We start from the raw sequence: 12116 nt of genomic DNA, 5'->3' as shown, positions 1-12116 counted from the left end.
CCATGACTAAACTTAATCTCTCTCCAGGAAACCGACACTGTGTGTAGCAACAGGAGTATTTCTTGACCCACTTCATACAGTATGTCTCAATGTAGACACCAGTAGACCATTTCCCGGACACAGAGTAAGTCTAGTCTTGGGGAATCTCCAACGAAAATGCCAAGTCCAAGACTTAGCTTATTCTGTATCTGGGAAACCGGCTCCAAATGTTCCAGTGACCACTCCCTTCCAAGCCCCTGTGTTAATGCTTCCCTGTATCCTGGTAGCATCTGTGGCATCCAGCACCTGGAGCGGGCGGGCAAGAAGCTGACGGTGTTCGACTCCTGGTACTTCTGCGTCGTCACCTTCTCCACAGTGGGCTACGGCGACGTCACTCCCAACGTGTGGCCCTCCAAGCTGCTGGTGATCATCATGATCTCTGTAGCCCTGGTGGTGCTGCCCATACAGGTGAGAGTGATGGCCACAAACACACACACACACAGAGCACACACACACGTTCACACACAAACACAAGTGCAAGCAAGCACGCACGCAAGCACAAACACATACACCCACACACACACACTATGACCACACTCCCATATGTTTTCTAAAGGGAAATCAACTGGACTAATGTTAGGACATCTACTATAGGAAATGCCAAATCGATAGAATGCATAACCCATCATAGTAGGGAATCAGCTGAACTAGACAAGTATAATATTGTTAGAGACGTTGTAGACCCATGGTCTTGGTAGACCAACAGTACCCATTCTGCTGACCCATGGTCTTGGTAGACCAACAGTACCCATTCTGCTGACCCATGGTCTTGGTAGACCAACAGTACCCATTCTGCTGACCCATGGTCTTGGTAGACCAACAGTACCCATTCTGCTGACCCATGGTCTTGGTAGACCAACAGTATCTCTTCTGCTGACCTATGGTCTTGGTAGTCCAACAGTACCCATTCTGCTGACCCATGGTCTTGGTAGACCAACAGTACCCATTCTGCTGACCCATGGTCTTGGTAGACCAACAGTATCCCTTCTGCTGACCTATGGTCTTGGTAGACCAACAGTACCCATTCTGCCGACCCATGGTCTTGGCAGACCAACAGTACCCATTCTGCTGACCCATGGTCTTGGTAGACCAAAGTATCCCTTCTGCTGACCTATGGTCTTGGTAGACCAACAGTACCCATTCTGCTGACCTATGGTCTTGGTAGACCAACAGTATCCCTTCTGCTGACCCATGGTCTTGGTAGACCAACAGTACCCATTCTGCTGACCCATGGTCTTGGTAGACCAACAGTACCCATTCTGCTGACCTATGGTCTTGGTAGACCAACAGTATCCCTTCTGCTGACCTATGGTCTTGGTAGACCAACAGTATCCCTTCTGCTGACCCATGGTCTTGGTAGACCAGCAATATCCCTTCTGCTGACCCATGGTCTTGGTAGACCAACCATATCCATTCTGCTGCTGTTTTGCCATTCTCCCTGTAAACAGATTGCCTTACAGCAGACAATAGCTGACATTTACCGTGGCCTTTTGAATGGACACATTTTCAATGTTCTGTTGAAGCAGCGTTTTTGCTATTACAGTCCTAGAGACCCACAGCTCTGTCCCAGCTAGCAGTACTAACACATCTGACTCAACTAATCAGGGCTTGATGATTAGTTGATTATCTGAATCAAGTGTGTTAGTAGTGGGATGGGGAAAATGCACACACTGTAGCTCTATAGGATGTAAGAACACAGTGATAAAAGATCAACAGTCATAAATGTGTTGGATTGGGTGAATTGTATGCATTTGGTCATATATTAAAGCCTCTGATTGATTTGAGAATGGTTTTGCGCAGTATTAGCAGTATTGGTAATGTGTTCCTCTGCTGGGCGTTATTGGTCAGTTTGAGCAGCTGGCCTACCTGTGGATGGAGAGACAGAAGTCGGGGGGGAACTACAGCCGTCACCGCGCCAAGACAGAGAAACATGTGGTGCTGTGTGTCAGCTCCCTTAAGATAGACCTCCTGATGGACTGCCTCAACGAGGTCTACGCCCACCCCGGGCTGCAGGTCTGTGTATATGGGTGGGTGATTGGGTTGGTGTGTGTGTGTGTGTGTGTGTGTGTGTGTGTGTGTGTGTGTGTGTGTGTGTGTGTGTGTGTGTGTGTGTGTGTGTGTGTGTGTGTGTGTGTGTGTGTGTGTGTGTGTGTGTGTGTGTTTGCTTGGGTCTTGTTAATTTGGGGAACACAAGAAAGGTTTTAAAACACTTTGCAACATCATTTTGCATTTATTATTGGACAAGCCCAGGTAGTCCCTTGCTGTTTCTGTCCGTTTTGCTCCATTTGGTGCCGAATGAACACGACCCAGGCTGTTCCTCTGTCTTCCTGTCTATCCAGGACTACTATGTCATCATCCTGTGTCCAACAGAGATGGACCCCCAGGTGCGCCGGGTGCTCCAGATCCCCCTGTGGTCCCAGCGGGTCATCTACCTCCAGGGATCGGCCCTCAAGGACCAGGACCTCATACGAGCCAAGTGAGTCACCAACACCAAGGGATGCGTCTCAATCCGCTGAAACAGTTTCCTCTCTTTTGGTCTTTAGTCACCTTTCCTTCAACTGCACTTATGTGGAAGAGCAGAACTGGTGAAAGCCAATACTGGATAGGAAATAGGCATCAACCTCTTCTGTTTTCAGATCAATGTGCACTTGTGTTTGTGTGTGAACGTGTGTGTATTGTATAATTTGTAAGTCGCTCTGGATAAGAGCGTCTGCTAAATGACTTAAATGTAATGTAATGTTTTCCAGACTGGACAATGCAGAGGCTTGTTTCATCCTAAGCAGTCGCTGTGAGGTGGACCGCACCGCCGCAGTACGTACATTTGCTACTAGTACCACTACACAAAGTGTTAAATCAGGGGCAGACTGGGACCAAGAAACCAGCCCACTGGCCTAAAGAGGGTCCAGCCTACCAGGCATTTGGCTGAACTGACCTATGGCCTGTCCATTTCTTTGTTAGATTGAGCCTAAATTAATATTCATTAACTTGCTGATACCAAAGACATTTTAGCCAGTCATATTATTAAAAGTACAGCCTTTTCCTCTTCTATTCACCCCACAGGACGTTAATGGAACCTTCATTGGGGAGAATGGGCTCGTGGTAATGACTTTAGTGGAATCAGTAGAATGATATCAAATATATCAAACACATGGTGTCAAGGTGTTTGATACCATTCCATTTGCTCCGTTACGGCCATTATTATGAGCCGTTCTCCCCTCAGCAGCCTCCACTGAATCACCCACACCAGTAGACCTCCATCTGTTTGTCTGCTTGTCTGTTGTTCTCTCTGGCAGAGTTCTATTAGAGTTCTATTAGAATTATGTTAGAGTTGTATTCGTTTTACTAGAGTTATATCAGTTATATTAGAGTTCTGTTAGTTCTCTTAGAGTTCTATTAGTTCTATTAGAGTTCTGTTAGTTCTCTTAGAGTTCTATTAGTTCTATTAGAGTTATATCAGTTCTATTAGAGTTCTGTTAGTTCTCTTAGAGTTATTTTAGTTCTATTAGAGTTCTGTTAGTTCTATTAGTTTCATTAGTTCTATTAGAGTTCTGTTAGTTCTATTAGAGTTATATTAGTTATATTAGAGTTATATTAGTTATATTAGAGTTATATTAGTCCTATTAGAGTTCTATTAGTTCTATTAGAGTTCTGTCAGTTATATTCGAGTTATATTAGTTCTATTAGAGTTCTATTAGTTCTATAAGAGTTCTATTAGTTATATTAGAGTTATATTAGTTATATTAGTTATATTAGCGTTCTATTAGTTCTATTAGAGTTCTATTAATTATATTAGAGCTGTAATAGAGTTGTATTAGAGTTGTATTAGTTCTATTAGAGTTCTATTAGTTCTATTAGAGTTCTGGTAGTTCTATTAGAGTTATGTTAGTTAGTTCTATTAGAGTTTTATTAGTTCTATTTGAGTTCTATTAGAGTTCTATTAATTATATGAAAGTTATATTAGAGTTATTTTTGTTCTATTCGAGTTCTATTAGTTCTATTCGAGTTCTATTCGAGTTTTATTAGTTCTATTCGAGTTCTATTCGAGTTTTATTAGTTCTATTAGAGTTATATTAGTTATACTAGAGTTGTATTAGAGTTGTATTAGTTCTATTAGAGTTGTATTAGAGTTGTATTAATTCTATTATAGTTCTATTAGAGTTATATTAGTTCTATTAGAGTTCTGTTAGTTCTATTAGAGCTCTGTTAGTTATATTAGAGTTTTATTAGTTCTATTTGAGTTATATTAGAGTTATATTAATTATATTAGAGTTTTATTAGTTATATTCGAGTTATATTTGTTTTATTCGAGTTATTTTAGTTCTATACTAGTTCTATACGAGTGTTATTAGTTCTAATAGAGTTATATTAGTTATATTAAAGTGGTAGTAGAGTTGTATTAGAGCTGTATTAGTTCTATTAGAGTTGTATTAGAGTTGTATTAGTTCTATTAGAGTTCTATTCGAGTTGTATTATTTCAATTAGAGTTCTGTTAGTTCTATTAGAGCTCTGTTTGTTCTATTAGAGTTTTAATAGTTCTATTTGAGTTCTATTAGAGTTCTTTTAATTATATTATAGTTCTATTAGTTATATTAGAGTTATATTTGTTCTATTCGAGTTCTATTAGTTATTTTCGAGTTCTATTAGAGTTTTATTAGTTCTATTAGAGTTCTATTAGTTCTATTAGAGTTCTATTAGATTTGTATTAGAATTGTATTAGTTCTATTAGAGTTGTATTAGTTCTATTAGTGTCACTCCCTGACCTTAGTTGTCTATGTTTTCTTTATTATTTTGGTTAGGTCAGGGTGTGAGGAGGGTGGGTATGCTTGTTTTGTATTGTCTAGGGTTTTTGTATGTCTAGGGGTGTTTGTAAGTCTAGGCATATGTAGGTCTATGGTGGCCTGAATTGGTTCCCAATCAGAGGCAGCTGTTTATCGTTGTCTCTGATTGGGGATCATATTTAGGTTGCCATTTTCCCTTGGGTATTTGTGGGTTCTTATTCTATGTTTAGTTGCCTGTCTGCACTAGCCATATTAGCTTCACGGTTCGTTTTGTTATTTTGTTCATTTTGTTCAGTGTTCATTCTTTAAATAAAGAAGAATGTACGCTTACTACGCTGCGCCTTGGTCTCCTCCTTACGACGGCCGTGACAAGTTATATTGGAGTTCTATTAGTTTTATTAGAGTTCTATTAGAGTTCTATTAGTTATATTCAATGTATATTAGAGTTCTATTAGAGTTCTATTAGTTCTATTAGAGTTATATTAGTTCTATTAGTTTTATTAGAGTTATATTCGTACTATTCAATTTCTATTAGAGCTATATTAGAGTTATATTAGTTATATTAGAGTTATATTAGAGTTATATTAGTTATATTAGAGTTCTATTAGAGTTTTATTAGAGTTTTGTTATAGTTCTATTAGAGTTATATTAGTTCTATTGGAGTTCTATTAGAGTTGTATTAGAGCTCTATTAGAGTTCTATTAGTTCTGTTGGAGTTCTATTATAGTTTTATTAGAGCTCAATTAGAGTTCTATTAGGTCTTTTACAGTTTATTAGAACTGTAATACAAGTGACTGTAGGGTATGAGTCATAGAAAACATGCCTCTAATTTCTGATACAGCAGTTGATTTAGTTTTGTAGAGTTGAAGCTATGGTCTGATCAGACTGGCAATAGCATTGTGGCGCTAAAATACATCTGCCTTTTTTGTTACAAAAATATTTTAATTGCAAAGTGAGTTGACAATACTATGGTACATACCGGCAAGAGCATCACTTATAATAGGACGAGTACCTATACAAGGTAGACGGGGGGACTTTGTATTGCTCATCTGCCGTAAACATACCTCTAGTAGCCAGTCTTTTAACCAGTGCATAAAGCAATCAATCATAAAACAGTTCAAACAAATAAAAATGAACCTCTAATGTATTATTTTTGTCTTGTTTAACTTTAAGGACCATCAGACCATTTTGCGAGCTTGGGCTGTGAAGGATTTCGCACCAAAGTGCCCAATTTACGTCCAGATTCTGAAGCCAGAGAATAAATTCCATGTGAAATTTGCAGGTAATGACAGACTAATGTCTTGTTAAGAGACATTTGTTTAGATGTTTCGGGACCTTGGCATACATCTTTCTGAATTGTGGCTCCAATACCTGGGTAAACCCTCCTCTATGCATTTAGGTTAGTCTCAATAGCTGGGTTTCCATCCAATTGGTGATATTTTCATGTGAATATTCTAAAATCTGCATAAAAACAACATGCTCATTTTCCCACCAGAGATGTTCCATGAAATTGACCTGTTGCATATAAAAGGCTGGGCGTGATGACGTAGTGCACATGACAATATACAGTTGAAATAAGAAGTTTACATACACTTAGGTTGGAGTCATTAAAACTCATTTTTCAACCACTCCACAAATTTCTTGTTAACAAACTATAGTTTTGGCAAGTTGGTTAGGACATCTACTTTGTGCATGACACAAGTCATTTTTACAACAATTGTTTACAGACAGATTATTTAACTTATAATTCACTGTATCACAATTCCAGTGGGTCAGAAGTTTACATACACTAAGTTGACTGTGCCTTTAAACAGGTTGGAAAATTCCAGAAAACGATGTCATGGCTACAGAAGTTTCTGATAGGCTAATTGACATAATTTGAGTCAAATGGAGTTGTACCTGTGGATGTATTTCAAGGCCTACCTTCAAACTCGGTGTCTCTTTGCTTGACATCATGGGGAAATCAAAAGAAGTCAGCCAAGACCTCAGAAAAAAATGTGTAGACCTCCACAAGTCTGGTTCATCCTTGGGAGCAATTTCCTGAAAGGAAACCTGAAAGGCCGCTCAGCAAGGAAGAAGCCACTGCTCCAAAACCACCATAGAAAAGCCAGACTACGGTTTGCAACTGCACATGGGGACAAAGATTGTACTTTTTGGAGAAATGTCCTCTGGTCTGATGAAACAAAAATAGAACTGTTTGGCCATATTGACCATCGTTATGTTTGGAGGAAAAAGGGGGAGGCTTGCAAGCCGAAGAACACCATCCCAACCGGGAAGCACGGGGGTGGCAGCATCATGTTGTGGGGTTGTTTTGCTGCAGAAGGGACTGGTGCACTTCACAAAATAGATGGCATCATGAGGAAGGAAAATTATGTGGATATATTGAAGCAACATCTCAAGACATCAGTCAGGAAGTTAAAGCTTGGTCGCAAATGGGTCTTCCAAATGGACAATGATCCCAATCATACTTCCAAAGTTGTGGCAAAATGGCTTAAGGACAACAAAGTCAAGGTATTGGAGTGGCCATCACAAAGCCCTGGCCTCAATAGAACATTTTTGGGCAGAACTGAAAAAGCGTGTGCGAGCAAGGAGGCCTACTACCGTGCCTCATTTACATCAGCTCTGTCAGGGGGAATGGGCCAAAATTCACCCAACTTATTTTGGGAAGCTTGTGGAAGGCTACCCGAAGCGTTTGACACAAGTTAAACAGTTTAAAGGCAATGCTAAAAAATACTAATTGAGTTTATGTAAACTTCTGACCCACTGGGAATGTGATTAAAAAAATAAAAGCTGAAATAAATCATTCTCTCCACTATTATTCTGACATTTCACATTCTTAAAATAAAGTGGTGATCCTAACTGACCTAAAACAGGAAATTTTTACTAGGATTAAATGTCAGGAATTGTGAAACTGAGTTTAAATGTGTCTGGCTAATGTGTATGTAAACTTCCGACTTCAACTGTATTTTGTGGTTAAATTCCCATGTACCAAATAAAGACTAAAAGTTAAATGGGTTTTTCTCACATTTTCAACTACTGATGGTTTTGTCCCCCAAAAATGTTGCATTGTATTGCAAATGTGCCCACTCTGGTATTCGCTCATGTGCTGTAGCCAACAGCTTGCAGAAACAGTGCGGGTAGGATAGCCTACATTATGAAATTAATGTGGACGAAAGAGCTAAAGACGAAAGTTATTTTTATTTGTCAAAAGGCAGCCCAGCATCGATCATCTTGTCTCCAGAATAAGACCCTCAATATTTATTGGAAAGGAACATCAATCACCGTTGTGCACTTTCACCACCGAATAACCTGCATGCTTTCCCGAGTCGTAGTGGGAGGACCACACAACATATCATTGTGTGACTCCAAGTTTACTTCAATATGATGGTTATTATATCAATATTTGCTCATTAAAGCATTTTCACCACCATTTCTTGCATATTGAACTTTACCGACACCAAAAAGATCCCATCTTGTCTAGCGTATTTTGTTTTGTCACTATTTTATAAGTTTACCGACAAATTTGCTCTTTCCATCAGGCCTGTCGTGATAGTTTTTTATCCGACATGTACTTTACTTTCATAAAAAGGTTGGATGGAAACCTGGTTATGGAGTCTCATCTCTGTAAGACTCTTTTTAAACGACATCAAATCTTGTTCTTCTCCATCTCCCCAGATCATGTAGTGTGTGAGGAGGAATTCAAGTATGCCATGTTGGCTCTGAACTGCATCTGTCCAGCAACCTCGTCCCTCATAACCTTACTGGTCCACACTTCACAGGGCCGGTAAGTTACACAACCACCCTCCACCCTCATAACCTTACTGGTCCACACTTCACAGGGCCGGTAAGTTACACAACCACCCTCCACCCTCATAACCTTACTGGTCCACACTTCACAGGGCCGGTAAGTTACACAACCACCCTCCACCCTCATAACCTTACTGGTCCACACTTCACAGGGCCGGTAAGTTACACAACCACCCTCCACCCTCACAACCTTACTGGTCCACACTTCACAGGGCCGGTAAGTTACACAACCACCCTCCACCCTCACAACCTTACTGGTCCACACTTCACAGGGCCGGTAAGTTACACAACCACCCTGCACCCTCATATCTAGTCGACTCTTCAATGGTCTACACTCCATAGGATCTGCAAAGTACAGTAGGCAACCCACTTACCACTAAGTCTCTACCCAACAACCAACCAACCCCCCCCCCCCCACCACTAAGTTTCAACCCACCAACCCCTACCCACCCCCCCCCACCACCACCACCAAGTCTCTACCCACATACCACTAAGTTTCAACCCACCAACCCCCCCCCCACCCCCCAAAACCACCAAGTCTCTACCCACCAAGAGTCTCTACCCAACAACCCACCAATTCTCTACCCACCAACCCCCCCCCCTACCACCAAGTCTCTGCCCACCTACCACTAAGTCTCTACCCACCAAGTCTCTACCAAGTCTCTACCCACCAAACCACCAAGTCTCTACCCACCAACCCACCAAGTCTCTACCCACCAACCTACATACCACTAACTCTCTACCCACCAACCCCCTACCACTAAGTCTCTACCCACCAACCTACATACCACTAACTCTCTACCCACCAACCCCCCTACCACTAAGTCTCTACCCACCAACCCCCCTACCACAAATTCTCTACCCACCAACCCCCTTACCACTAAGTCTCTACCCACCAACCCCCCTACCACTAAGTCTCTACCCACCAACCCCCCTACCACTAACTCTCTACCCACCAACCCCCCTACCACTAAGTCTCTACCCACCAACCCCCCTACCACTAAGTCTCTACCCACCGACCCCTCTACCACTAAGTCTTTACACACCAACCCCCCTACCACTAAGTCTTTACCCACCAACCCCCCTACCACTAAGTCTCTACCCACCAACCCCCCTACCACTAAGTCTCTACCCACCAACCCCCCTAACACTAAGTCTCTACCCACCAACCCCCCTACCACTAAGTCTTTACCCACCAACCCCCTTACCACTAAGTCTTTACCCACCAACCCCCTTACCACTAAGTCTCTACCCACCAACCCCCCTACCACTAAGTCTCTACCCACCAACCCCCCTACCACTAAGTCTCTAACCACCAACCCCCCTACCACTAAGTCTCTACCCACCAACCCCCCTACCACTAAGTCTTTACCCACCAACCCCCTTACCACTAAGTCTCTACCCACCAACCCCCCTACCACTAAGTCTCTACCCACCAACCCCCCTACCACTAAGTCTCTACCCACCAACCCCCCTACCACTAAGTTTCTACCCACCAACCCCCCTACCACTAAGTCTCTACCCACCAACCCCCCTACCACTAAGTCTCTACCCACCAACCCCCTTACCACTAAGTCTCTACCCACCAACCCCCCTACCACTAAGTCTCTACCCACCAACCCCCCTACCACTAAGTCTCTACCCACCAACCCCCTTACCACTAAGTCTCTACCCACCAACCCCCCTACCACTAACTCTCTACCCACCAACCCCCTTACCACTAAGTCTTTACCCACCAACCCCCTTACCACTAAGTCTTTACCCACCAACCCCCTACCACTAAGTCTTTACCTACCAACCCCCTTACCACTAAGTCTCTACCCACCAACCCCCCTACCACTAAGTCTCTACCCACCAACCCCCCTAACACTAAGTCTCTACCCACCAACCCCCCTACCACTAAGTTTTTACCCACCAACCCCCCTACCACTAAGTCTCTACCCACCAACCCCCCTACCACTAACTCTCTACCCACCAACCCCCTTACCACTAAGTCTCTACCCACCAACCCCCCTACCACTAAGTCTCTACCCACCAACCCCCCTACCACTAAGTCTTTACCCACCAACCCCTCTACCACTAAGTCTTTACCCACTAACCCCCTTACCACTAAGTCTTTACCCACCAACCCCCCTACCACTAAGTCTTTACCCACCAACCCCCCTACCACTAAGTCTCTACCCACCAACTCCCCTACCACTAAGTCTTTACCCACCAACCCCTCTACCACTAAGTCTTTACCCACTAACCCCCTTACCACTAAGTGTTTACCCACCAACTCCCTTACCACTAAGTCTTTACCCACCAACCCCCTTACCACTAAGTCTTTACCCACCAACCCCCCTACCACTAAGTCTTTACCCACCAACCCCCCTACCACTAAGTCTCTACCCACCAACCCCCCTACCACTAAGTCTCTACCCACCAACCACCTTACCACTAAGTCTCTACCCACCAACCCCCCTACCACTAAGTCTCTACCCACCAACCCCCTTACCACCAAGTCTTTACCCACCAACCCCCCTACCACTAAGTCTCTACCCACCAACCCCCTTACCACTAAGTGTTTACCCACCAACCCCCCTACCACTAAGTCTCTAACCACCAACCCCCTTACCACTAAGTCTTTACCCACCAACCCCCCTACCACCAATTCTCTACCCACCAACCCACCACATTTCTACCCACCAAGTCTCTACCCACCAACCCACCAAGTCTCCACCCACCAAGTCTCTACCCACCAACCCACCAAGTCTCTACCCACCAACCCACCAAGTCTCTACCCACCAACCCACCACTTTTCTACCCACCAAGTCTCTACCCACCAACCCACCAAGTCTCTACCCACCAAGTCTGTGAAAGGGAGAAATGCTACAGACCCTTATATTGTACCTATTTAATTGTCTGCAGCGAAAGCCCAGACTGAACCCAACTAAAAGTAACACTTCATATGAATACGCTCGTAGTGCTTTACACAGCATTATATAGCAGCTCATAAGATGTTATAATTATGCTTATAATGCATTATGAATAGTGTATTCCCAGGAAGTGTTACCAAACATTTCTCGGTGTGCTTCAGGGAGGGGCAGCAGTCTCCAGAGGAGTGGCACAGGACTTATGGCAAGTGTTCGGGGAATGAGGTTTACAACATCGTCATGAGAGACAGCATCTTCTTCTCAGAATACATGGGGAAAAGCTTCCCCTACGCCTCCTTCCACGCGCATAAGAAGTAAGTAGCTAACACCAATACCTCTTAGCGTGGTCCCAGGGTCTAGGGTCGCTTCTCTTATTAAGCCTCACTACTGTCAAATGACCACATTTTCTTCTGATACCGGTTCCAATGGTTAGATTTTCTGTGCTATTTCAGTTGTAGCCATGGATGGGAACAGACATGTGGGCTCAGAAACTCAATACCCAATCACGACGTATCCAGTACACACATAAGATTGGAAGGTTCACTGATCCTACACATTTAAAACCAGCCCTATTTAT

At 43.1% G+C, this 12116-nt stretch overlaps 1 protein-coding gene across 1 annotated transcript in view; it reads left to right on the top strand.

Moving 5' to 3' along the window:
- Positions 1-12116, top strand: part of LOC129823753 (potassium channel subfamily T member 2-like) — a 34305-nt gene that overhangs the window by 8262 nt on the left and 13927 nt on the right. Inside the window, exons 10-16 of the mRNA XM_055882716.1 lie at positions 267-447; positions 1888-2052; positions 2379-2515; positions 2787-2850; positions 5991-6099; positions 8493-8601; positions 11704-11853. Of these exons, the coding sequence (XP_055738691.1) occupies positions 267-447; positions 1888-2052; positions 2379-2515; positions 2787-2850; positions 5991-6099; positions 8493-8601; positions 11704-11853 (915 nt within the window). The remainder of the gene's footprint in view (positions 1-266; positions 448-1887; positions 2053-2378; positions 2516-2786; positions 2851-5990; positions 6100-8492; positions 8602-11703; positions 11854-12116) is intronic.

This window comes from Salvelinus fontinalis, chromosome 26, assembly GCF_029448725.1.
Source record: "Salvelinus fontinalis isolate EN_2023a chromosome 26, ASM2944872v1, whole genome shotgun sequence".
In the NCBI taxonomy this organism is placed as follows: Eukaryota; Metazoa; Chordata; class Actinopteri; order Salmoniformes; family Salmonidae; genus Salvelinus; species Salvelinus fontinalis.
The sequence above is the reverse complement of the archived record's forward strand: the minus strand, read 5'-3'. Positions and strand labels throughout refer to the sequence as shown.